The sequence below is a fragment of the Tubulanus polymorphus genome, chromosome 3 (genome assembly GCF_964204645.1).
Source record: "Tubulanus polymorphus chromosome 3, tnTubPoly1.2, whole genome shotgun sequence".
Taxonomy (NCBI): Eukaryota; Metazoa; Nemertea; class Palaeonemertea; order Tubulaniformes; family Tubulanidae; genus Tubulanus; species Tubulanus polymorphus.
The window spans coordinates 26,461,355-26,485,877 of NC_134027.1; the positions used below are offsets into that span (position 1 = coordinate 26,461,355).

General features: G+C 37.3%; 1 protein-coding gene across 3 annotated transcripts; it reads right to left on the reverse strand.

Moving 5' to 3' along the window:
• Nucleotides 1–179: 179 nt before the first annotated feature.
• On the reverse strand, nt 180–23,228 carry LOC141901252 (uncharacterized). Of its 3 annotated transcripts, none has more exons than XM_074788371.1 (29): nt 23,166–23,228; nt 21,758–22,111; nt 20,854–21,001; nt 15,965–16,031; nt 15,610–15,694; nt 15,067–15,162; nt 14,567–14,638; nt 14,365–14,442; nt 12,243–12,305; nt 11,969–12,106; nt 11,471–11,639; nt 11,178–11,315; nt 10,843–10,884; nt 10,626–10,688; nt 10,334–10,396; nt 8,960–9,025; nt 8,010–8,072; nt 7,610–7,783; nt 7,459–7,521; nt 7,320–7,334; nt 6,525–6,692; nt 5,901–5,963; nt 5,578–5,640; nt 4,916–4,978; nt 4,745–4,834; nt 4,570–4,639; nt 3,433–3,592; nt 3,111–3,245; nt 180–2,492 (listed from the first exon to the last, which is right to left on the reverse strand). In XM_074788371.1, exons 2-29 carry the CDS (start codon nt 21,962–21,964, stop codon nt 2,388–2,390), a joined length of 2,727 nt encoding a protein of 908 aa, XP_074644472.1. In that variant the 5' UTR covers nt 21,965–22,111; nt 23,166–23,228; the 3' UTR covers nt 180–2,387. The 3 variants fall into 3 exon arrangements, with proteins under 3 accessions (XP_074644472.1, XP_074644471.1, XP_074644470.1); XM_074788370.1 differs by having other exon boundaries at nt 4,724–4,834; XM_074788369.1 differs by having other exon boundaries at nt 4,567–4,639; nt 4,724–4,834.
• Between the last annotated feature and the right edge of the window lie 1,295 nt (nt 23,229–24,523).

The following is a 24,523-nucleotide window of genomic DNA, read 5'->3' on the forward strand; positions in this document are numbered from 1 at the left end:
AATTATCAAATATATCTTTGACATGATAATTTTCAAACAATTAAAGATGAATTGAGAGAATGCAGGATTGATCGATCTAACACATGTACCAGGTATAATCAATGCAAGTATTATTTACACAATGAATAATAATAATAATAATAATAATAATAATGTAATATATATACATTTATCATATCTATTTATACAGTGAATATAATAAGAATCTATACAGAATTTGTTCTCTAGAAAATCACAGCACAATGAAATATATATAACTTACCAACGACAACAACAACTTTACAAACAAAATTAATACCATACTCATTATATTCAATCCTATCGATCATCCACAACTTTTTACAAATATCCCGATCCGACGACTTCATTCTCTTTTCCCCCGATAACAACCCAAATTATGCAAAGCGTAATGATAATGTTCTGATGGCACAAAAAATTGGTCAAATTTGAGTAATTTGCAGGTGTGGATCCAGGGGGTCTTGTAAAGTACCAGTTCAATTGCCATTGATCGAAAGAACTCTTTATCAACTTTTTACTGCCTTATTTGTGGAATCTTATAAACATCTCTTGTATGGTAGGTAGGATATGGTAAAGTTCCCTGCTGCAATATGCATCTTAACCCATCCACAAATTATCGAAGGCGACGCCTTTATTGCTAATACGCCTTCAAAATTAGTCCTTGGATCCGCACCCGATTTGTCATGGATTCGTTTCAGGAATTCTGCTGGAAATTGATATATAATGTACACGTATTCAATAAAAACTCTTATTCAACAAAATGTGTTTTATGCTTGTTTCACATATAATAAGTAACAGAAAATTGTGCAGGTAGCAAAGTTTAGCTAACAACATAAATACTAAAAACTCTTACGATAACGTCTTTTTTTTTTACTTCACGATACATAAAATGGACAGAAGATAATTATACATCCGTAGTAGCTCCACCTGGGAGTACACTTCGAAACTAATGCTGAACGGGACTCGGCGTCCCTCGGCGACGAAACAGAAATAACGAAAAATTCAACACAAGCTGACAACAATATTACAAGCAACTTATTTCGACCCTCATTAACCACATCTTAAACTGTCTCCTTCCTACCGCTGTATTCTGTGTATTCACGGGTCGGTCAGTGAGTATCGACAGGGTCCCTACACATCCAAGATTCCTCGATGGAGTTTTCAAGGACCAAATTTCAAATTTCTAGGAAGCGTCCGCATCACTTTCATAATCCGGAAGACTCCTCTCAATTGGTATTGTTTGCCTCATTGCATTTTACTCGAATAAAACGATTTCAAACACCTTTAAAAGCATTCTCTTTGTTTAAAAGGAATCAAGGAGTCGTAGGGACCGTGATCAACTGAATCAATGAAAGCTTCATTCCTCGAATGGAAGGCGCATTAAAAGACCTGCGATGGTAATAGGGTTTTAATAACCCGCTCACCTGTAAAAACCTAGAAACTAAATTTATCATTAATAAGTATCTCCTCTAATTTCTAATTACTAAAAGTTTATATCAACGAGAAAAAAAAAAACAAAAATTTTAACCAACAAAATAACAAAAGATTTTTGACATTTGATTTTTTGAAATGAAATTCATGAATTTCGCCATCACCTTCGCTTTCAACCGATCTACGAGTCTGTCGATAATAGTAATACTAATAATTATAATAATAATAATAATAATCAATTTTTACAAATATTTGATTTGATTTTGATTACAGGACAGAGAGGGAGTTACTATAGCCGCGATCACTCGCTCAATACTAAACAATGCCTAAACAAAGTGTATCGAGTCACTTCTAGAACCAGTTGCAATTCATGCGCAATGATTTCACCCGTGCTAAAATTGGACTCGGGCCTGGTCTGACATTTTTGGTCATTCCAAACAGGCACGGGCCCATTTGGCACCCGTGTGGAAAGTCGTTCAGGGCCTAATTTGGCCCCGGGTCAAAAACTCACGTGTGATCGCGGCTTATTATAGATACAAATCCTAGCTAGAAACATATCATTATCGCCAGTTAGAAGGGAACTAACTTTCTGAACTCACTTATAAATATTGACTGACCGCGATACAGAACTCGAATGATTGCCAGTCTATTGTCTGTTCGGAGGTTTATATCCGACTGACATCTGCTGCCATTAATCCTCAGAAGAGACTGTTCACCATTTCTCATCAAGCGACGCCTTTTATTTTGATCCGTTTATCACATATTGACTCTAATCAAGAGCGAGAAGAGAGAGAGAGAGTGAATGAGAGACTCTTTATTTCTCGCGCGACTGTTTATCCTTATCGTGTAGACATTCGGTCCCTTTTATCATCGACATTGATCCACAAAACATTGATACATTGTACGTATATAGCACCTATTATTTACTGTTGTTTATGTCATTCAGGAACAGTCGTAGCGGTCAACGTCGCCAATGTCGGATACAAAGCCAACATTATCGCTAATATTAACATGATTATTGGTATCATTGCACACGCCGACAGCTGAAAATAGATAAATATATATAAGTCAAGAAATACACAATATCCGTCTGTGTAAGATGAAGATGACAAGAATCCCACAGTAAATCAGTGTTTGAGTAAAAGGTTTATATATTTGGTGCAACGTAATAGCCACCTACAGTACGCCTGATGATGGCTAATAGTCTTATGCCAAAACGTTGCTCAAATGTATAAACCTTTTATTCAAAGATTTTACATCTTTACCAGGGATTTCTTTCGTGCCTAAATTAACATAAATGACCCAAAATATGGAAATTAGTTCATTTTTTATCAATTTTTCACTAATTATATCATTGATTAAATGAAAACTTTGTGTTTGAATAGGGTGTCTATTTTCTGGATAGATTTCAGGTTAATATCGCTGTATGTGATTGCACAGTATAGATTCAAGGTGTTCAGTCATCATGCTCCTGAATCCAACTTGACAATTTTGTATATTGACTAAGTCTTATTTTCTATTATTCACTGGCTGAAAGAATGTGACTTGATTATGCCCTTGATTATGTATAAGATTAAGCCCCTATATAAACATCAAAATGAACGAAATGAAATATGAATGAATGAATGAATGAATGAATGAATGAATGAATTGATACTTACAGTTTTACTGCGATCAGCTAAAACACTATATTCATCTGACATATATTCCATTTCATTCTTCAGTTCTGATATTTGACTCGTACAATCCGCTACTTTCTCTTTCAAATTCACGATTTCCTTGTGGGAATTCTCGAGCTAAAATTTACCAGACGAAAAAAAGAGTTAATCGATAAATCAGATCGATCGGGATTTGGTTTCACGGTCGCCAGTTTATTTGACTCTCAATTAGTGAACTAATTGAAAATGAACTCGTTTCAGTGAGTGTTTAATTCAGCCGACAATGTTCAAACTGGATCCGGGTTTCGAATGGATTTATATCTACCTCGTCTTTCGTGTGGTCAGCTTCTTTCTGAGCATCGGTTAAATTAAGTTTCCACGTTAACTCTTTATCTTCGAGTCTCTCTTTTAATTGTTCTAGATCGTTGTAAGACTCTTGCAATCGTCCGTAGTCAGCAGTTAATACAGTATTCTCTTTCTTCGTTCTGCAAGACAAAAGTTCGATAACTTGTGACGACTTGTCGGGAAATAAATCATCAATGTCCTTCGTTTATTTCAATAGGCCGTCTCATGAAAGTACGCACAACCAGGAGGGCAACTTTTATCTGACTTGCTTTTCCCCTGACCATTCCTCGACATGCACTTTATTTTCCCTGACTCAATCTTTTAAGAATCCAATCAATAAACACAGTCAAATACGTAAGACAAAGAAGGAAACGGTTTGGTCATACGCGTGATCTAGCGATCTCAGCAAATTTCCATGACTTTTCATAGCTTTTTATGTGGGTGAGGTATATCAGGGGTTGACTGTAATGCGAGCCGAATTGCCTGATGGATCGGTAAGTACTTCATGAAAAACGTTTAGGTTTAACTCAACAAACACAACTCAAATTTCGAAACATACAAATCTACACAACGGTGGCCACTTTCCGCCAATTTTCAAATTCCCTGAGTTTTCCATGTTATAACAGAAAATTCCCAGAGTAAATCAGAGAAATTGCTTTACCGTAAATTAGTTTAAAATGTTACAATTCATTCATTTTTTATCCAATCACGTATTGATAAAGAAACGCATGGTCAATAACATTAACCAAATTCTCTGAGTTTTCTAGATTTTTCTGATTCCCTGAGTGTCCAGGGGCCGGTTCCACAGTCATGGCTTAGACTTAAGACCAGTCTAAGACCAAAATAGTTCTTTAGCAAATCTAACAACTTAAGACCAGTCTTAAGATTAAGACCACTTTTGGACTTAAGTCACGACTATGCAACTGGCCCCAGGTCAGTAGCCACCCTGAGAAATTTCTAATTCTGACACAAACTCTAATCAACACATCCAGTTACACACAGTGTGTAGAGCGTGTCAAGAAACGGATATCACGAACGATTGAACGAAACTGTACGAGGATGTATCGATTAGAAACATAAGACTACACTAGCGACATGCATGACAACTACTCACAACCTCATATCAGCCTCGATATTCAGAATCCTCTCTCGTAGATTCATACATTCTTCTTTCAACGCCGCAAATTCTACAATATATAAACAATCAATGAAACGGTCGTTAGTTTCACGAGCTGGGAATCGGAATGCTGTTTTCTGAGCTGATATCTGACCTTTAAAAACTGATATCTGACCTTTATTGAGTGGTGGTTCCTCGGTTGGAGTCACATCTCCGTTACTCTGCCTTTCAGTTTCTAGCTCGTCCTGGATTTCTTTCATTTTCACTGTAACGATCAACGACATAATTCAGTAAAACACGCGACGCTGACGCACTACATAACTATACAGTGTGCGCTGGTACTCACTTCTACACTGTTCCGCTTCATTCTTACTGTGTTTAGCGAGCTGTTGAGCTTCTAACAGTTGATCTGAAAATAATCGAACGACGAAGATAAACTCTAAATTCTAGAAACATGTATTAAATACAGAATTACGAATTTCAATGATGTTCAAAGCATTAATAAATTCAAGCAACTTCACAATAAGGACAGAAAGGTTAGTGAATATACAAATAAAGATGATGTACAATAGACTCCGCTTGTCTCGGATTTTATGGAACTAATTATTTCTTCTTTGATCAGTCAATACATAAATCGCAATAGAAGATTTTGAAACATTGTGACGTCTTGGGGGCATGAAAATACAAAGGCATCATCCTTATTAATACTTCTTTCATCAGTCAATACATAAATCGCAATAGAAGATTTTGAAACAAGGTGACGTCTTGGGGGCATGAAAATTCAAAGGCCTACTTCAGCAGGGATTGAAAACCTGATGACATCGCAAGACTCAGCAATGGCACTAAACCCTGCACAAGTACCTACACACTTGGGCAACCGGGTTTCATGCCATGGCAGAGTCAAGCAATGTCTTCAGGTTCAAATTTAGTAGGGTCTGACAATATCATTAAGAGACAAGATAATCGGAAAGCGAGCGGAGTCTACTGTTTTATAGTGTGTTCACGTACGCTGTAAAGATTCTCTCTCTCTCATTTCCGTGTTACGCGATTCTTTCTCCGCTGCCAATTGTCCTGTACAAAACGTAACAACGAGAATATTGTCGGCGTTTCGTGCGTTGAGGGTGAAACATGAAACATGCGGCAGTAGTTAATGAATGCATAATGCAAACATTGTGTATAAGTGGAAGAGCAAAATAAACTGCACACATAACATCTAAGTTGGCTAGAATGTTTTATATGATGATATTTCATATTCCAAAAATAGCTCGTAATATTGTAATGAAATGACGAACAACTAATGAAAATGTCAGAGTTATGAGAAAAATCTTCACCTCTTAAAACCAACATTTGCTGTTTAACCTCTTTTACCGATGAGTCCGCTTTTGATAGTTGCTCTGAAATGAAGATCAAATTTAACTGACGAATTTATGTAAATTCGAAACAGGGCCTTGTGGTACGATTACGAATATGAACTGTTGAGGACTGTGGGACCGAGTCCTGACGAAAGCAACTACTGATGAGTGGGGTGAGTGTTTATAATTGAAATGTTGATATTATGAAGGGAACTGAATGAATATCAAATCAATGAAAGAAGCGGCTCATGGCTTGTGCGACGGTACAGCGCAAAATAAAAACATCAAAATAACCATTGATGAAAAACACTCGCGATTCTGATGTTGTAACAGTAATTCAAATCCTACAATAGAATTGTAAGGTGGAATTGGGAATGTTTCTTTGGGCAGGTAGTTTATTCAACATTTGAATTATATCCTAATTAGTTATTGATACTGAACAATGTTTTCGGAAGATAACTATTAGAATATAGTCGAAACATAAAATAAACTACACTAGCTCTGCTGAAGGAAACTTTTCAGACTCAATTTTTCAATCTTTGAGTCAGACTCTTATATCAAAAATATCAAGTTCCTCAACGTCAACTACGGATCCACTGTTACCTTGTAATTCGTCTAGTTTGGACGTTTTTTCACAATCGGTCGCTTGTAATTCTTCTACTAACAACGTTTTCTCGTTAACCAATTCCTCGAGATCGGCCAGTTGAGACTGAAAACTGGCGATCTCACTAGACGCAGCCTTGATCTGAGTGTTGACCAAATCAACTTCATCTAAACAATAACAAATAAATACATGCACGAAACAACCTAATAAATAATGAAGAGTTTGATGAAAAAAAAAGTGCTCCAACGGAAGATCAAACATGGAAAAAGCGTTTTATAGCGATTTTACTTAAAATAGATGAGATATCTGTGCTGGAATTGAATACAATGATTATGCCTCGATGAAACAGACTAACTTATCCATGAGAAACATTTTGAAGCGAAATCCCACAATCGAAGACTAAAAATTCAAAAGTTTATGGAGAGCACAAACGTTTCAACAGTTTCATTGCACCTGAGAAGATGGCTGTTACAATAGTTAAGTTTTTAATTGTGGGATTTCGTTTAAAAATCAATGATGTATTTATGAACTAATCGAAAGATGAATTTGAGAGGTATCAAAGACGTGGCCAGACGGGCAGCACATGTATAAAACATTGAATCATGCACGTGTGCACTACATGTGCTATTATTTATCAAACTATTAAAACATTTAAAAGCTGATTGATTGAATGATTTAATGATTGATTGAAGAGATTGATTGACTGAATAGATCGATTGAACTAATCGATTGATTGGATGGATTGATTGAAGAACATGAGCAATAATAATGCAAAGCGAGAGATAACTTCGTACCATCCGGTTGCATTTCTATAGGAAATAAGACAAACAACAACATTGACAAATATTGTCTACAGTCCAGTATACATAACAAGTTTAATGAAATCATGAAGAGAAGGAGAGAGGGAAAGGTAGGAAGATCTAGGAGACTTACTTTTACACAATGAAAGCTCGCATTCATTCTCTTTATAAGCATCTCTAGATTCACATAGTAAATCTACAATTTAGGAAATACAATATTATCATAAATGGTAGAACTATAAAGAACGGCTTTAAGTTGAAATTCTGTGCACTCTCAGTCGTACCTTTCAGTTTTTCAATTTCCTGATAATGTAATGATTTCGGAATGGTGTCTGAATGTAAGTGGTTTTCTATTTCAGTAGCCGTTAACGTGTTACTGTTGCTGTCGTCGCTCAACTGACGTTGCGATTCCTCCTTGTGATATTGTTGAACTTGTTCCTCAATTTCTGCTATATGATCTACGCACGAATAACATTCATTATTTCATCGCAATCGGTGATCATGAATTCAAACATGGAGATACTTCGCTGATAATGATCTGCCAACATTGATTCTGGATCTGCTAACATTGATTCTATGAGATAGTGCATTGAATCAATGTTAGCAGAGCCAGAATCAATGGTGGAAGTTCAATTTCATACTACATCAATGTAGAATCATCGAATACAGATAAGAACACTTTACCTCCTAACTTCTTCGAGAGATCATTCGTTTTGTCGGTTTGTTTTTTCGATTCGCTCAGTTGCACTATACATAAAAATAACACGGTAACGAACCATAGACATTAATAGAGAAACAACATGAGACAAATGGCAACGAACCATCGACATTAACAGAGAGAAAAAATACCAGTTATAACTTAAAATAACTGAATGTAACAGTGAATCAACCGTTATATTATTAGTGCTGTGTATTTTCTAAAAGGGATCCAGATAAAACTTATTAAATGAAAATCTACGGGTTTCATCTCGTTAGAGACTATTGACTCGATGAGGATTTTAGGGAGTGAAATGAATTGAGGAGTTATCATCTAATAAATAGTTGTGCTGTTGGAAATAAAACTATTTCATGACGATGAGAGAATGAATGAATCGACAAGCCGTCGCTAGAGCACGGTATGTCGCTAGTTGAGAGCTAGTGATCTGAATTAAAGCGAAGCACGAGATAGTGAACCAAGCCTAAATACACGGTATAGTAGTATAATATCGATAGCAGTGCTTTAGGGGGAAATATATCCGATACAATCATAACCACACAAGGCTCATCTTATTCAATTTTAGAGAGTAACTTCTCAGAATACGAGATCCTACAATATTGTCAGTATCCCACATCAAAGTTTTGTATCCTAATTTACCTTTGATTTTTAGTTTCTGAGCAAGAAAACATTATGAAAGAAGTAAATCAAACATTGTTTAAATGAGAAATTTCTTATATCCTGTCAGGATAGTTTCATTTCAATTTTTGGTCTCCCAACAAAAAATCTAGCACTCTCAGGATACAAGGTTCCTGCCACAAAATCAAGCCGTGCAGCAATGACCATTATCCGGTTCAAAACTATTTCAATTCTCATCAATTTTCTTTGTAGGAAACAAATTATTATGATTGTATAGTTGATTTATAAAGCTATGACTTACTGCGCAGGTCGGCGACTGCGTTCTCCATCATGTGATTCATATGTAAATCAGACAGCTTTAATTTTTCTGGGATAACAATGAAAACGCATGACATTAATAATAATATTCAAATGTCGGACGATTAAAGCCCGTTCTTTAAAAATAACAATTGAATAATCATTTTACAATAGATTCCGCTCAACTTGGAGAATGCCTTTTAACTCAGAGATATCTGTTTAACTCAGAGATATCTGTTTAACTCAGATATCTGCTTAACTCAAAAGATAACTGTTTAACTCAGAGATATCTGTTTAATTCAAGAAATATCTGTTTAACTCAGAGATATCTGTTTAACTCAAAAGATAACTGCTTAACTCAGAGATAACCGTTTTAACTCAGAGATAATGGTTTAAGTCCCGAGATATCTGTTTAACTCAAAAGATAACTGTTTAACTCAGAGATAACCGTTTTAACTCAGAGATAACCGTTTAAGTCCCGAGATATCTGTTTAACTCAAAAGATAACTGTTAAACTCAGAAATAACCGTTTTAACTCAGAGATAACCGTTTAAGTCCCGAGATATCTGTTTAACTCAAAAGATAACTGTTTAACTCAGAGATAACCGTTAAACTCTGAGATATTTGTTCAACCATTGAGATAACTGTTTAACTCAAAAGATTTCCATTTAACTCGGAAGTTTGTTGAAATATTGACTCTTTATGAACCATTTATCGTCCAAATCGGATATCACTCTAAAGTTGGATAAATTTTCATGGTCCAAGAAGAACCTCGACTCGAGAAGAATCTACTGCATTCACTGATCGAATTTAGATTTTGATAAACAATAATTATTCAATTGTTTCTTGGAAATAGATCATGCAAGCATGCTATAGTGAAGAGAAGTAGAGGGATGGGTTTATGTGCTGCTGCTGCTGCTGCAGAGGCTACAATAACTGAAAACTGCCAAGCTCACAAAACTTTAAAAATATTTTCTCTAGCGCAACAAAGCAACGTCGCGCATTGATGATTTTGACAATGTTTTGAAATGTTATCATTAAATAGCACGGGATTCTAAACCATGAATCAGCCTCTACCACATCGGTAGGAAACTTATATTTCCGACTATTCTAAATCCAAAATTTGCGAATACCGAACAAAAACGAAAACTAGTGTGAGGTGGAATAGGGAGGAGGGAATGATTTGAAAATATTACTGAATTCATAATCGGGAAAAAGCAAGATAAAATCTATGTTGAATGACATATGACGGGATGACTTTCAATTGATGATATTTTTACTGATTATTCAGTGCTAAACCAATGTAGCCCGTGAAAACTTTGGTGTATCTAAAACGTGAAGTGAACTGTAGCCGTGTTCGTTTGAACAGTGATCATACCTTCTAACGAAGCTATCTTTGATATATGCACCGACGCCTCTTGCTGCGCCCGCTCCAATTCATCTGTAAAATGTAAAGAACGATTTCTCAGAACTCGAATGAAACATTTTTCATTGCCAACCACAATCAAAGTCCAAACGATGAGAGTGCAACCGGCCTTGGACCCAGATCAACAGTTGCCAGTTTTACTTGACTCCAAAGTTGAAATTAGTTCATATTCAATAGTTATAGCCATATAGTCAAATTCGAAAGGTGAGCAATGGAACTTGGTCAACATTAAAGAATGTCTTACTCTGAAAATGGTCCACTTTTTCGCGACTGTCTCGCAGTCTGTTTTCTGAAGATACGATTTGCGCTGAAAAATAAAGCCAGAGATGATTGAGTCATAATTCACACGAAACACCCAACAGTCCCAGTTCCACAGTTGAACCAATTTCGACCAATTAGTGCCAAACTTAACCACAATTGTAGAACTGGATTTTGAATAAACAGATACCGGTAAAAGTTACCTCTATATGACTCAATATCCTCTTGTAACTGTTTTAATTTATCTGTCAAAAAAAATTGATCAAACATTTCCTAAACCGTTCCTTGTTTTCAATGACAGGGACGCAGCCAGTGAGTAGCACTGTAGGTCCTACACTTTTTTTTGGCAAGTTATCATTTCTAAAAAACCTTAATTTCAAATCCATAAACTTCCTAGATAAGTTTGAGTCATGAATATTTACTTATATTGTGATATTAAAATAACATAGTGAGACATTGCATGATTTTGATACTCATGTGGCTAAACCTGGCTACACACGTCCCTGAACGACCCTTTTTTTATGATATATACACATACATTTTAACGCTTTAGTTTCTAGATCATCGTTACTGAGTTCACATTCGAGGTTTTCTATTAACATATCTACTTGTACACCCTGCGATTCAGTTTCGCTGATTATTCTGTTATCCGTATCTTTCACCGATTCTAATCGATCTGTAAAAAATTCACGTAATTTTATTTCGCATTTCAAACGTACGTAATACGATAAAGAAATTTACAAGTTTTCGTATGAATTCCTTCATAGTTCAGCACAATTTTGCGTACATACTCGATGAACAGCCCCTAACGAGCTTCAGTAATTAACATACCTTTCAGAGCTGTTAATTGTTCCCGCGTGAAATCATTATCAGCTTGTAGAGATTCAACTTTAGCGATTAAGATTCCCTCCTGTTTGACCATCTCATTCAGTTTCTCCTGTAACTCATCTTTTTCTCGCTCAACTCTCTGCAACTCATCTTTGTGGTTGTTTTCAGCTTCCTACAAATCAATTATGGCAGATACAGTCACTGTTCAGGGGCAGATCTAGACGGTAGTGCAGTTAGCACGGGATAGAAACTAGGACCCATTTTTAATTGATCACAAAATCTTTGTCCATGGCTGTTTTTCACCATTCACAGCATCTTAAGTATATGTTACACCCCAGAAAGCTGCTATAAGACAGTGTGTCAGTTCAGAGGAACGGAGAATAAATTGGATATTGTGGTTTTGGTGCCACTTTTGCAGGAAAAAAATGCCCTTCTTTCATTCAGTATTCATAGTAGGACAACATCCCTGTTATCTTTAACCCATTCTTCTTAAAAACATACGTTCAATTTCTGCTGAAGTTCTTCCACCTCTTGTACGGATTCTTCATGTTTTTCAGCCAACTGTTTAAGCTCCGTTTGCGACAACTCGCACATCTCTTTGAGATGAGTACATTCATCTTCGGTATTGCTTAATGATTGCTGTAAAAATTACGGACACAACTTTGAAACTCAAAAGGTAACATTTCAGCCTCTTTTTTTCACAGCATTGGATCTTATCGCTATCAGAGCCACCTCTGTTTCGAAAGAACTGATAAAAAATTCAATATATATTTACTTCAAGATCGGATAGTTTCCGTACGGCTTCTAACTTCTCTTGTAATACTTTCCGTAACGACTCCTGAAAAACAGACGCATCAAATCATGTTCAAAAAATCATTCACCGTAAACATCATTCGTTCTTCGATGGAAAATGTTTGAATTCCATAATTCAGTCTAAATTGACTTGAGAAAATATATCGCGCGACGCTTTGATGAGATTTACACAAGCTGTGAACACGCGTGATTCAACATTGATTTCGTTGAAGTGTCTGGGAATTATTATCAAAAAGCAGCGATCGCTTTGAGAAACGTTGTTTCCGTCGACGGCTTTAACACACTGCATTGTATGAAATCAGTCATCGCGAAGTTAAATAGAGTGAAAACTAATGAGCAGCTTTTGAAAGAGCAGCGAATTCAAAATATTGCTTCAGGTAGATATTCAATCAGTCAGATATCATTCAGACCAGGCTACACCTGACATCTCTAATTGTAGCTGTTTTCACAAAATATGATATCAATTCGATGTCAGGAATAGTAGTTTAGTTGAAAATGAACTAGAAATTATTCTCTATTTTGAGAGTATTGAAGGCTATGATTATTTTATAGCGCTGCATAAAAAAATAGATTCATATGATTACGATTATTTTAGGGAGTAGTTGAGCTCTTAAAACAGTAGAAACTGCTCTCAAATAGTAGTCTACTATATCGAATTAAAATAATTGGTGACTTATAGAGTAAGTCGGTTGAGGGGCTGGGTAGTGTTTAAAAGTGTTATATCTGTTTGTATTAGAAGATAATCATGAACTACATCTCGCAATAACAAAATAAATATACCCATACGCAGATTGTCAAAGCGAATACAGGACAGTGATTTAAAAACATCTGAACATTAGATCCATCTCAGTTCACTAGGGATAGAAACTTTGATGTACTGGTAAAACAGTAGAATGAATGGATAACGCATTGAAGGCGTTCGCGAGCTTCAGATTTCACGGCGCCAAGCTTCACGGAAACTCGTACAGCTCTACAAAATGTCAACTTATTTTTAGATTTTTATGAGTCGCCAAATGATTTTCTGTCAACAGCAATCGAGTTACAACACAGAACAACCTGAACTAACCGATCAGAAAAAAAAACCGATCACGAAAAACTACTGTAAACAATAAGAGATTTTACCAGTGACCACGTCGTATAATCCTCACTTTTCATAATTCAAAAATCATCGACAAACCCCTCGAAATTCTCATCGTAATTACGACAACGAATATCGGTAAAGCATCGTGCATCGACTGAATACAGTATTCTGTAACTAACTCAACTGAATACTCAGTACAGCAATACGTGTATCATACAATAACCCTTTATACCCCAGAGATCTTACCTACCTACGTATCTTATATAGGACTATTTTTAAATGTGAGGAATGAAGAAGCTACAACCTGCATTTCACTAAACGTACAGCCTGTAGCTTACTTACTATTCGAAATCCAGGTTGATTTGAAACCAAGTCTCTAAGACCATCATAGGTCCATCAAACCACTTAGGCCCTGTCTTTAAGACTTGATTGAAAACATTGTTGGGCATCTTACGTCGCAACTGTGCCCACGGGCCACTTGCACAGTCAGTCACGACAAACCCAAAACTGAACTGAAATCCTATTATCGGTATCTGAAGTTGTTTGATTGGCTATAGAACAAAGATAGCCTTAGACTGGTCTAAATTTGTTAGATCGGCTATGGAACCAAAATGAGCTTAGACTGCTCTAAAGTGGTTAGATTGGCTATAGAACCAAAATGAGATTAGACTGGTCTTTGTAACTAGTTCGATAACCTATAGAACAAAGATAGCAATAGACTGCTCATAAGAGGTGACTGTGGGATCAGGGGCCGGTTGCACAGTCATGGCTTATACTTAAGACTAGTCTAAGACCAACTTAGTTCTATAGCCAGTCGAACAACTTAAGACCAGTCTTAAGATTTAAGACCAATTTTGGACTTAAGTCTCAACTGTGCAACTGGCCCCTGATGCAGTCAAGTCTTAGATCAGTATAAGTCTCTATCTCCGATATGTGTATAACTGGACGCAGTAGTCTCTCCCTGTGTGAAGGTTTTGTAGGTAGTTTACTGTAGTTTAATTACCTTGGCTGTTGTTTCGTACGTATGTTTATCATCTTGTAAAGCTACTAATTCTTGTCGTAAGTTATCTTCGGTTTGGTTCTGAAAATAAACGCACGAATTCGCGGTATTATACAACAACAATAGCGTCAGTTACCGGTATTTGAATATTCACAGATATTTAGATCCGATTACGTGTGAACGTACGTCAGCTTTTATGTCTTACCTTTGCATAAACTTGCAGTTGACTTTCTAACACCTCTAACCGTGACAAGAGCCGATCTTCATCTATTAAAGCCTACAATTACAGAGATGATAGCTTCGATAATCATAGGGGGAGGTGACTGAATGAACTGGAATCCTGACCGAACTAAGGCACTTCCAGAACTGTGGAACTGGATCCAGAACAGAACTGTGGAACCGTGTCCTGAACTGTAGCACTAGTATCCAGACTAATTTAATTCATGCAATCTAGGTCCAGAACTGTGGAACCGAGTTCAGAACTGTGGAACTGGATCCAGAACTGTGGAACTGAGTCCAGAACTGTGGAACTGGTATCCAGACTATATCAATTCATGTAATCCAGGTCCAGAACTGGATCCAGAACTGCGGAACTGAGTCCAGAACTTGTGGCACTAGTACCCAGACAAAATCAATTCATGCAATCCTGGGATCCAGAACTGTGGAACTGGATTGAGATGATAATTGCTGTTTTTAATCTATTACCTGCCAACCTGTCTCCGACGCTTCCTGAGTATTTTGAACAAGGCGTTGTAACATTGCTAATTTACTTTCTAACATTTGTTCCCTGTGTAGGGCCTCCTAAAAATCAAAACGTAACAGCTATCAATAAACTGATCGTCGCATCTTTTAGATACACAAAGCAAACAAAAATTTTTTTCAAAAATTCATGGTGAATGGAGAAACAGAAGAGATGTGTGTACATACAACACATAAGAGGGTTACGGGGGTGTCGCTGGGATCATGTTAGTAGCAGCTATGTCAATGATTATCTCATTTCATGTAATACTATCGGCAATATTGCGCAGTAAATCTAAATTCAATATACCGCAACGTTGCGCTAACTCAAGACATCATCTCAAGTTCAATGTAATCAAAGATTCCAATATTTGTAATATTATCATCGTAAGAGAAATGGGAATATTTGAGTTGTACAGTAACGACTGCGTGAATACAGCACCACTAATCATCATACGGTTTACAGCAATTTCAGATTATAGGCTACGGTTATTCGTATGGAAGTCTCACCTGTAGATATTGAGCTAACTGGTAAAGTTCCTGAGAATATGCCCCTATACTTGGACCCGTGCCCGAAAATGTCCCGTTCTGAAAGCTGAAATTAAAACCAACAGATATTCTTCGTTATAATCCGCTCTAACTGCTTACATGAAATAATTATGTAATTCTTCAGTTTAGGGAATCCTAAATTACCACATATTTCCACAATATTCCCTGACCCTCGACCAAAAATCCCCTGATTCATCCATAAGAGTCATGTGGTTCTTGTACCACTCATTACCAACAAGAACAACCAGACCCCAAATATTCAAATTCCCTGATTTTCCCCGACCTGTAGGATGATTGTTAATATAAGAATATCTACCTAGGTTTAGCTTCTCTGCCATCAGGGTGGAACAATGTTATCGAAGCTATTATACAACCATGAGTTACTGAAAATATAAAATTGAACAACTATTAAAATATCCATCAATTACAGCAGCAGCAGCAGCAGCAGCCAGTAACCAGCCCAAATCCCAGCAGCAGCCAGTAACCCACCCAAATCCCAGCAGCAGCCAGTAACCCACCCAAATCCCAGCAGCAGCCAGTAACCCACCCAAATCCCAGCAGCAGCCAGTAACCCACCCAAATCCCAGCAGCAGCCAGTAACCCACCCAAATCCCAGCAGCAGCCAGTAACCCACCCAAATCCCAGCAGCAGCCAGTAACCCACCCAAATCCTGCGTCTACAACAGCATCAGCCAGTTACCCGCCCAAATCCCAGCATCAGCCAGTAACCCACCCAAATCCCAGCAACAGCCAGTAACACGCCCAAATCCTGCGTCTACAACAGCAGCCAGTTACCCGCCCAAATCCCAGCATCAGCCAGTAACTGCCCAAATCCTGCATCTACAACAGCAGCCAGTAACTGCCCAAATCCCAGCATCAGCCAGTAACTGCCCAAATCCCAGCATCAGCCAGTAACCCGCCCAAATCCCAGCATCAGCCAGTAACCCGCCCAAATCCTGCATCTACAACAGCATCAGCCAGTAACCCACCCAAATCCTGCGTCTACAACAGCATCAGCCAGTAACCCGCCCAAATCCCAGCAACAGCCAGAAACCGGCCCAAATCCTGCAGCTACAACAGCAGCCAGTTACCCGCCCAAATCCCAGCATCAGCCAGTAACCCACCCAAATCCCAGCAACAGCCAGTAACCCCCCCAAATCCTGCATTCATTATCGTACGAATCATCCATCATAATCAATGATAAAACCTCAAACTCAAATCCTGTGAAGAGGAGATTAAACATGATTTGTGACCAGGTTTTCATCAGTTCTTCGTCCGTTACATACAGCGTGTTACTTTCTTTTATACTTAATAAACAGAAAGTGTTAATCTGAGCAGGTGATCCATTAAAAAAACCAGAGAAACAACTAACGAAAAACTTACATCTTACTGATAATGCGAATCTGACCGAGTGAGAGAGTGAGAGAGAGAGTGAGAGAGAGATTAAGAGTTGATCGAGATCTGTGGCTACGAAAGTGGTTTAACTTATAGTATAAAATAACACGATAAAACAGTGATTCATTGATCACCTGTGAACACCTGTACCTCTATGGTACCGATACCGGGTGAGCTTGAGCTGCCGTGAGTAAACATTCAACAGCGATTTTTATAGCCCTATTCAGATATTTTTAACATCGAGAATATCTCGCAGGCAACTGAGCTAATGTTTAACGAATGCAGCGCGAATGAACAACTCAAACTGGAAAAACACAGAACTTCCTCTTTAGAAACCCAATGATGAATCAGTTATAACAGAACTATATTATAGAACGATATCCACACTCAAACGTGGTGAACGGATAATAAGATAAAATCCCACTATCTACAGATTAAAAGAATTAAAAATCAGAATTTATTTATTCAATCTAAAATATATAGAATACACGACCTTTCGATCTCACCCTAGAGATCATTGTCAGGTGTGACGATGATCTCTAGGGTGATGATGATGATCACACCTGACGATGATTTCTAGGGTGAGATCGAAACGTCGTGTCTTTTATATATTTTAGATTGAATAAATAAATTCTGATTTTTAATTCTTTTAATCTGTAAATAGTGGGATTTTATCTTATTGTAACAGCCATGTTCGCATGCGCTGGGTCAAACTGGCCCGCATCAGACCTACGCCTAATTTGACCTGCGCTTAATTAGAGAATGCGTTCACAGATAAATCATTCACTCATTACTAAAACTACGCTGAGGTGAATCACTCCCAGAACTAGTTAGCATTGACATGGGATCATTTGACCGAGGCTAAAATTTGGCACTGGTCGGACTTTTTGGTCCTAAGGCGACCGATTTGGCACCAGCGTGTGAACAGTTGGTCCAGAGAGGTTAACCCTTTCAGCGCTGACTAGCATTAACTAGTACCCTATAGTGCTAGAGATAATTTGAAAATTTTAAAAAAATTCCACCCTAGTGTGTTGAATAACGAGAATACCACTATAGTGCGTCTACACCGCGGCGCGGTGTATCGGTATTTCACTATGTTTGACAGGTGCTGCCATTTTTCAAGAGAGATAATTACTAATTACTAATTACATCAATACATCGCAGTGCGGTGTACTAGCGAAATCCATCACTGATTTATGCACTGAATGGGTTAAACAGGCACAGGTTCGTATATAATTACTAATTACTAATTACATCAATACATCGCAGTGCGGTGTACTAGCGAAATCCATCACTGATTTATGCACTGAAAGGGTTAAACAGGCACAGATTCGTGTGATTGCGTTATCCATTGACTAATAGTACAGCTGAGGACGAGGGAGGATGAATCAGTTCATATAAAACCAGGAAAAGGAAATCAAATAATCGTCTGACGCAATTGACCTGATAATAAACAGCAGACAGTGTAGATAGAGGTTCCTGATTATAATATGAAAATATTTCATATAATACGATTAACTATTTAATCAAAAACGAAGCTGAACCCGAATGATACAAATCAGATACAGTTTCTGCGATAGTCGAGTACTGAGCGGTGGTGGATAAGAAAAGAAGATGAAGATGAAAGATTGCAGCGTATCCCTGCTTCATCCACTTACAGCTACATGAAGATGTACGAGGAGTTATTACGATATTCCCAGGGGTGAGGAACAGCAGATGATCTGAGTCGATCGGAGGATTTTCACATATTTCGCGTTCACACAAGAGAACTATTCAAAGATTTAACGAATCAAACCGCCACCGATCAAAACCCACGCTCAACGTCTGAACTTTCGATCTAATAAAAAATTATTCATAAATCCTATAAATTCATAAATAAAAGGATGATCATCATAAAGTATTTGGTCATAGGCCAGTTGATAAAAAGTTGTTTAGAGTTAACCGGTGGATAGTTGACATAGTGACAATTGAAAGTCCATCGTTACTACGGTATTTATCCGCCGGTTTATATCTTTAACCAACTTTTCAGCAACCGCAGTCCCTGTTCGGTACAGTAACACGAGCAGAACCGTGTCTATACTGGCAGAAAATCATTTTCCCGAGTGCTGACTACCTTTAACAACGGTTTGTAATATATGAACCATTTACCCACTACAGTCACAATACACGCAGTTCAGTAAACCACGTTATAATAAATATGTAAAACCATCAATTTCAATACTCGAAACTAGAACTTTTAAAAAATAGATTCTATACATTTTATAGTTAAATGTATGTAAATTGACTGAAATCTGATTTGCCACTTAACGACACTTCAACACTCAGGCAACGAATTGCGAGTACTTAAATATCTAAAAGGTGCTTCACAATATCCTTTTCTTTACGGAGAAAACGGCAGTTAAAATTGTAGGCTTAGAAACTTAGCACGCACCAATTCAATACCTACAAAATTACAGTTATTATGTAGGTATTTTGAGGGTCAAGGGTTAAAACTCAGAATTTGAGGGATTTCGCACCCTCACAAATGGATTTTGGAATTCGAGGGGTTTTTGAGGGATTTGAGGGGCTGGAGGAACCATGTTATAGGCCTATGTATAATTTACTGAATTGTTTTTAGACCAGGTCAGGGTTTTAACTCTTATCTAATAATCATAAGATTATAAACCTTACGAGCTTCATCTACGCGAAAACATGAAAAAAACTTCAACAACTTTTTAATCAACTCCTGCTAAAAATGAACAGAAATTCCTGCTAACTGACCATATCATGAAGGTATATTTCTGCGTGACCTAGCTAACTGTATCAACTCAATAAACATCTGTATTACCGGTAGATCTGTGTTAATGCCGCTATTTATGCATTACATGTTTTCAAGGCTAAGTTTTATCAGGTGGCAAAAAAATGTCCGCCATTAACACAGCTCAATAAATAAACTAATTTCAAACCGCATTTCTTCAACCGCAATAATCAAAACAGAAGTATTCCCGAACTTTTCACGTTTCGACTAATAGTCATAATGACTATTAGGATATAATCGAAATGTCAAATACAATATCAGTCCAGACTGAATCTGATATCTCTAAATGTCGTAGTTCTTATGAAAGGTGATAATAATTTGACATTAGAAATATATGTTAAATTGAAAATAGACTAGAAATTATTCGGATTTTGAGGGTATCTTTGGAAGTAGGCTAGTCAAGTTCTTAAAAGGAGTAGATACTACTCTCAAATAGTAGTTGCAGTCAGGTCTGCAATATCAGTTCAAGGAAACTTTTCGGTTTGACTTTTCCTCGGTATTGTGGGATTTAATAAATCACGGACTCCTAAACCCAGTTCCACAGTTGTGAGTAAGAGTTAACTGCGTTAAAGTTAGTTCATTTTCAATGAGTTAACTCAGAGTCAAATCTTAACTCGGAACTGTGGAACTGGACCCTAGTGTTTCATCAATATTATAGGCCTCTAATCAACCTGCATCGTGGCTCGCACACGGCCACATTCATTCTCCTCTATTTAAAGTGATCTACCTTGAACAATCAGTACAGGACCGTTCTGATTTCACCCCTAGACTAATATAAGTGATTCTGTACTTCGATTTCAAAAAAAAAAATTCTGTTAACTCGACCGCCGATCACACAACTATATTTGTACTTCGATTTCCGATTTCAAAATCAAACCCCGTTTCGCTCCCGGCAGGTGTGGTGGGTCTGTATGGGACACTCAATCAAAAAATCAAACGAAATTTACCAGCCAAATAAATAACAGGGAAAATCCCTATTTCATGATCAAAAACAAAAATATAAGTGATTCTTACCTCGTCTGGAGTTTTCCATCACATCGACACCGAATTGTATAATATCTCCGGAATAGATTTCTCGAGGCGTACTCTCCTCACATCCCTTACTCAGTCGGAGATTGTTTATAAATGTACCATTGCTGCTCTTCGTATCTTGAAGGTAAAACTGGAAATTACAGAAAAAAAAACAGATTGATATAAAACTGATTGTTGAAGCAGCAGCAGCAGCAGCAGCAGCAAGAATCAGCGATGAAAACGGCCCATATTGAAAAAGTCGGAAAATATTTTCAAAAAAAAGAATTTTTTGGGAAAACAAAAATCAGTAACTTTTAGCCAAGAAACCTACTTCCTTTTGGTCAAAATATTAATAGTTTCGGGACTGAATTAGAGCCGCTTTTTGAATGAGACGCCATATTGGTTTCTCTGACTCCACAGTTGTGCTAACAACTGCCGAAAACCGTCTTAAGGAGCACTCCTAACTACGGAGTGCTACGATGTGATGCCCGCGATTCAGGTGATTAAAGCGATTGAGGTGATTTACACTGTTCTCAGGAATAAAGAAAATGTTAGAAAAGGTCGGAAATCCGTCTATGGTCGGAAGATTTTCATCCCTGCGTTCTATTAAATTTGCACAATCCTGTAGAGAGAATCCCACAATGATGATAAAAAGTCCGAAAAAGAAACTTCGAGACTTTTAGATAGTAGTTTATTTCAACGTTTCGACTTTATCCTAATAGTCATCTTCAGGAATAATGAATCTTATTCCTGAAGATGACTATTAGGATATAGTTGAAACATTGAAATAAACTACTATCTAAAAGTTACATTTTTGGACTTTTTCGTTATAATTGTGGGATTCTCTCTACAATTACTGACACTGATTCATGATTTTCAAGTTTGATGCGGAGAACGCTAGACTTACCGTCCCATTTTCATACCAGATCAACGCGTGATTCCTCGACAGGACTTTACAGTCGAATATCGCGTTATTAGCGGCGGGTCGAGCTCTCGCGACCGATCGTCCCACTTTAACCGGTTCGTGCAATAAAACATGTCGTTCTTTAAACGGGTGCGAGTTCGGCCGACATGTAAATATGGCCAGCGCTGCCATAGTGTCGACTGGCACCATCCAGTAGTACGATACCGATAGGCAATTAACGTATTCGCGGGCACCTGTCAATCAACCAACTGTCAATCAAACTACCGTCAATCGATCATTATTTCTCTCATTTTTATCGACGTAATAAAATCCGGTTCTACAAAACGCGTAACAATCCTGAAATAGAAGAAACGCAAGAATAATTTAATCATTCAATCAGTGTGACCTACTCACAAATCTTACACATATAACGCTTATAATTGTATAACTGACTCCACCCGGTCCCGGAAGTGGTTGTATCGACAGTGATCTAGACTCTCTACAATCCTAGCGCTCGCCGATGCTGATACGTGTCCTCGGGCAAGACACTTATCCTCATTGCCTCTCTCCTCCCAGTAAATGGATACCTGGCCTGATAGATGACTCCCGAGCGCTTGTTAGCAGCTCGGTGTTACTTCTCCCCAGGGAGAGATGACTGATACATGTTAGAGTATAAAATTGGTCGTGGTAATAATACCGAAAAATGTAAAAGCGCTCTGAGCAGCCTTGCTGGATTTAGCGCAATATAGGCCTAAGACACATATTATTATTATTATTAATTTCAAACTGCTTCTTACTTAGAAATTGCGATTAAAATACATTCTAATCAGACTGGTAATTTTATTATCAAGGTTCTTAATGAAATGCTCAGCAGCTCTGAGACTGAGGATGTCTCTTACATCCTTACCCCCTCCTACCAGCAGGGGTTCCGGAGAGTTGAGCAGAACCCTGCATATTCCCAGCCCCACCCTACACCAATAAATGATGCATAAATCACTGCTTCTTAAAAAGTCAATCCGAGGCAAAAATGAATATACTTTTTTTAGTAGCCAGCTTTTAAGATTAAAAAATCATAGCCTATTTATTTTGTTTGATGGTTATGCAGTCGTTCATACATCATGTGACATGTAGGCATCGAGCCAAGAGAGAGGACACAAATACGCTAATGTCTGAATCAAAGTCTATTGAATATAGATGTGTGAATCCACAGAAATGGTATTGAACTGTCACTTTTTTCCAGTTTGAGTTTTGCTGTAATTTATCAGTAGTATTTTTAGGCCTATTTTTACCGGTTTTAGACGAAATAAACAACATCAACGAATACTCAAAAACATCATAAATTATAAGCGTTAAACAGATCAAGCACCGGTTCAAAGATACATCATTCAAATAATAACTAACGAGTAATTACTCAATTCGAGGAACACTGATTGTAAACCGTATCGAGTTTGTGGTCAGCCATGTTGAATAGTTCGCAATCGATAAAAATGCTAATATTGAGCCAGAAACGACGATTATGTGTTATGGATATATAACATTTACTGGATTCAAAAATTACTAGTAAAATTAAGATTTATGATTATTCACATAGAATCTTCAGATAGTTTTGCTAATTAAGTTTTTATTCAGTAATTCGACGTTTCGATATAAAATAGCATAAAACGAGGACTAACAGATTTGGACGCATGGATCGGACATAGTTGCAATTATACACCAGTTTGCGGTGTCGGAAAACTGTCGACTATGAGTATATATTCACTGGTGGCAATTTGATCAAGCCGAGACAATTTGTTGAAATCAAGAAATACAGGTCATTGTAAAATCTTAAGGTAGCTTTCATTTCTTGGTTTTCTGACAGCGAAATTCCTAATCGGTGCCTGTTAAATCAGGCCGCCCCCGTTTACTCTACCGAACGGAAAAAAGTACATCTGTGTCAATAGGTCACCTTATGCACTGTGTAATATGTAAGCCAGTAGATGACTATCCGTCAAAATGAACCCAAACGCTGAATTTTACTCAAGTAATAACGATTTTCAACAAACTGTTGCTTCAAATACTTTATCATCGATAGAATTTCAGCAGAATAGTTACAGGAATGTATTGGATATAGGCTGCGGTAGTGGAGAGGTCACTAATATATTACTGAATCATATCAACAATGTTGAAAATCTTATTGCTTTTGATAAGGTAACAATGCATTTGAAATTTGCAGAGTCGCTGTAAATTGAGATATTAATATAAAACAGACGTTAAAAGTCTTTGAATCTACATGTTATAATATTATTTCAGTATGAATCAATGGTTGAATTCGCTCGGGCAAAAAATCCGAATCCTAAAATTGAATATCTAGTCGCAGATGTGACCAAACCCGACTCATTCAGACCGGAATGGCGGCAGAAGTTTGATTTGATAACATCATTTTTTGTCCTACACTGGACTCCGAATCAGTACTCGAATTTAGAAAATTTAAGATCTCTACTTTCCCCTAATGGTGAAGTCATCATTACAATTCCATTTCCCCGAGAGGCATTTCTACGTCTAATTGAAGTGGAAGATTTGGCCAAGTGGTCTCCTTACTTTCAGGTAAGAAATTAAAGATTCGTGAGTCTGAGTTTCGAAGCAGATGAGATTTTTAGAATTGGTTTCGGTTATAAAGAATGGGGGTCTTATTTCAAATGATTTACATCCGAGTTGATGGACAATCTGAGTTGGGAAGAATTCAGTGAATGGAGATTCCCTGATGTAGTTACCGGATATCGACGAATGGCT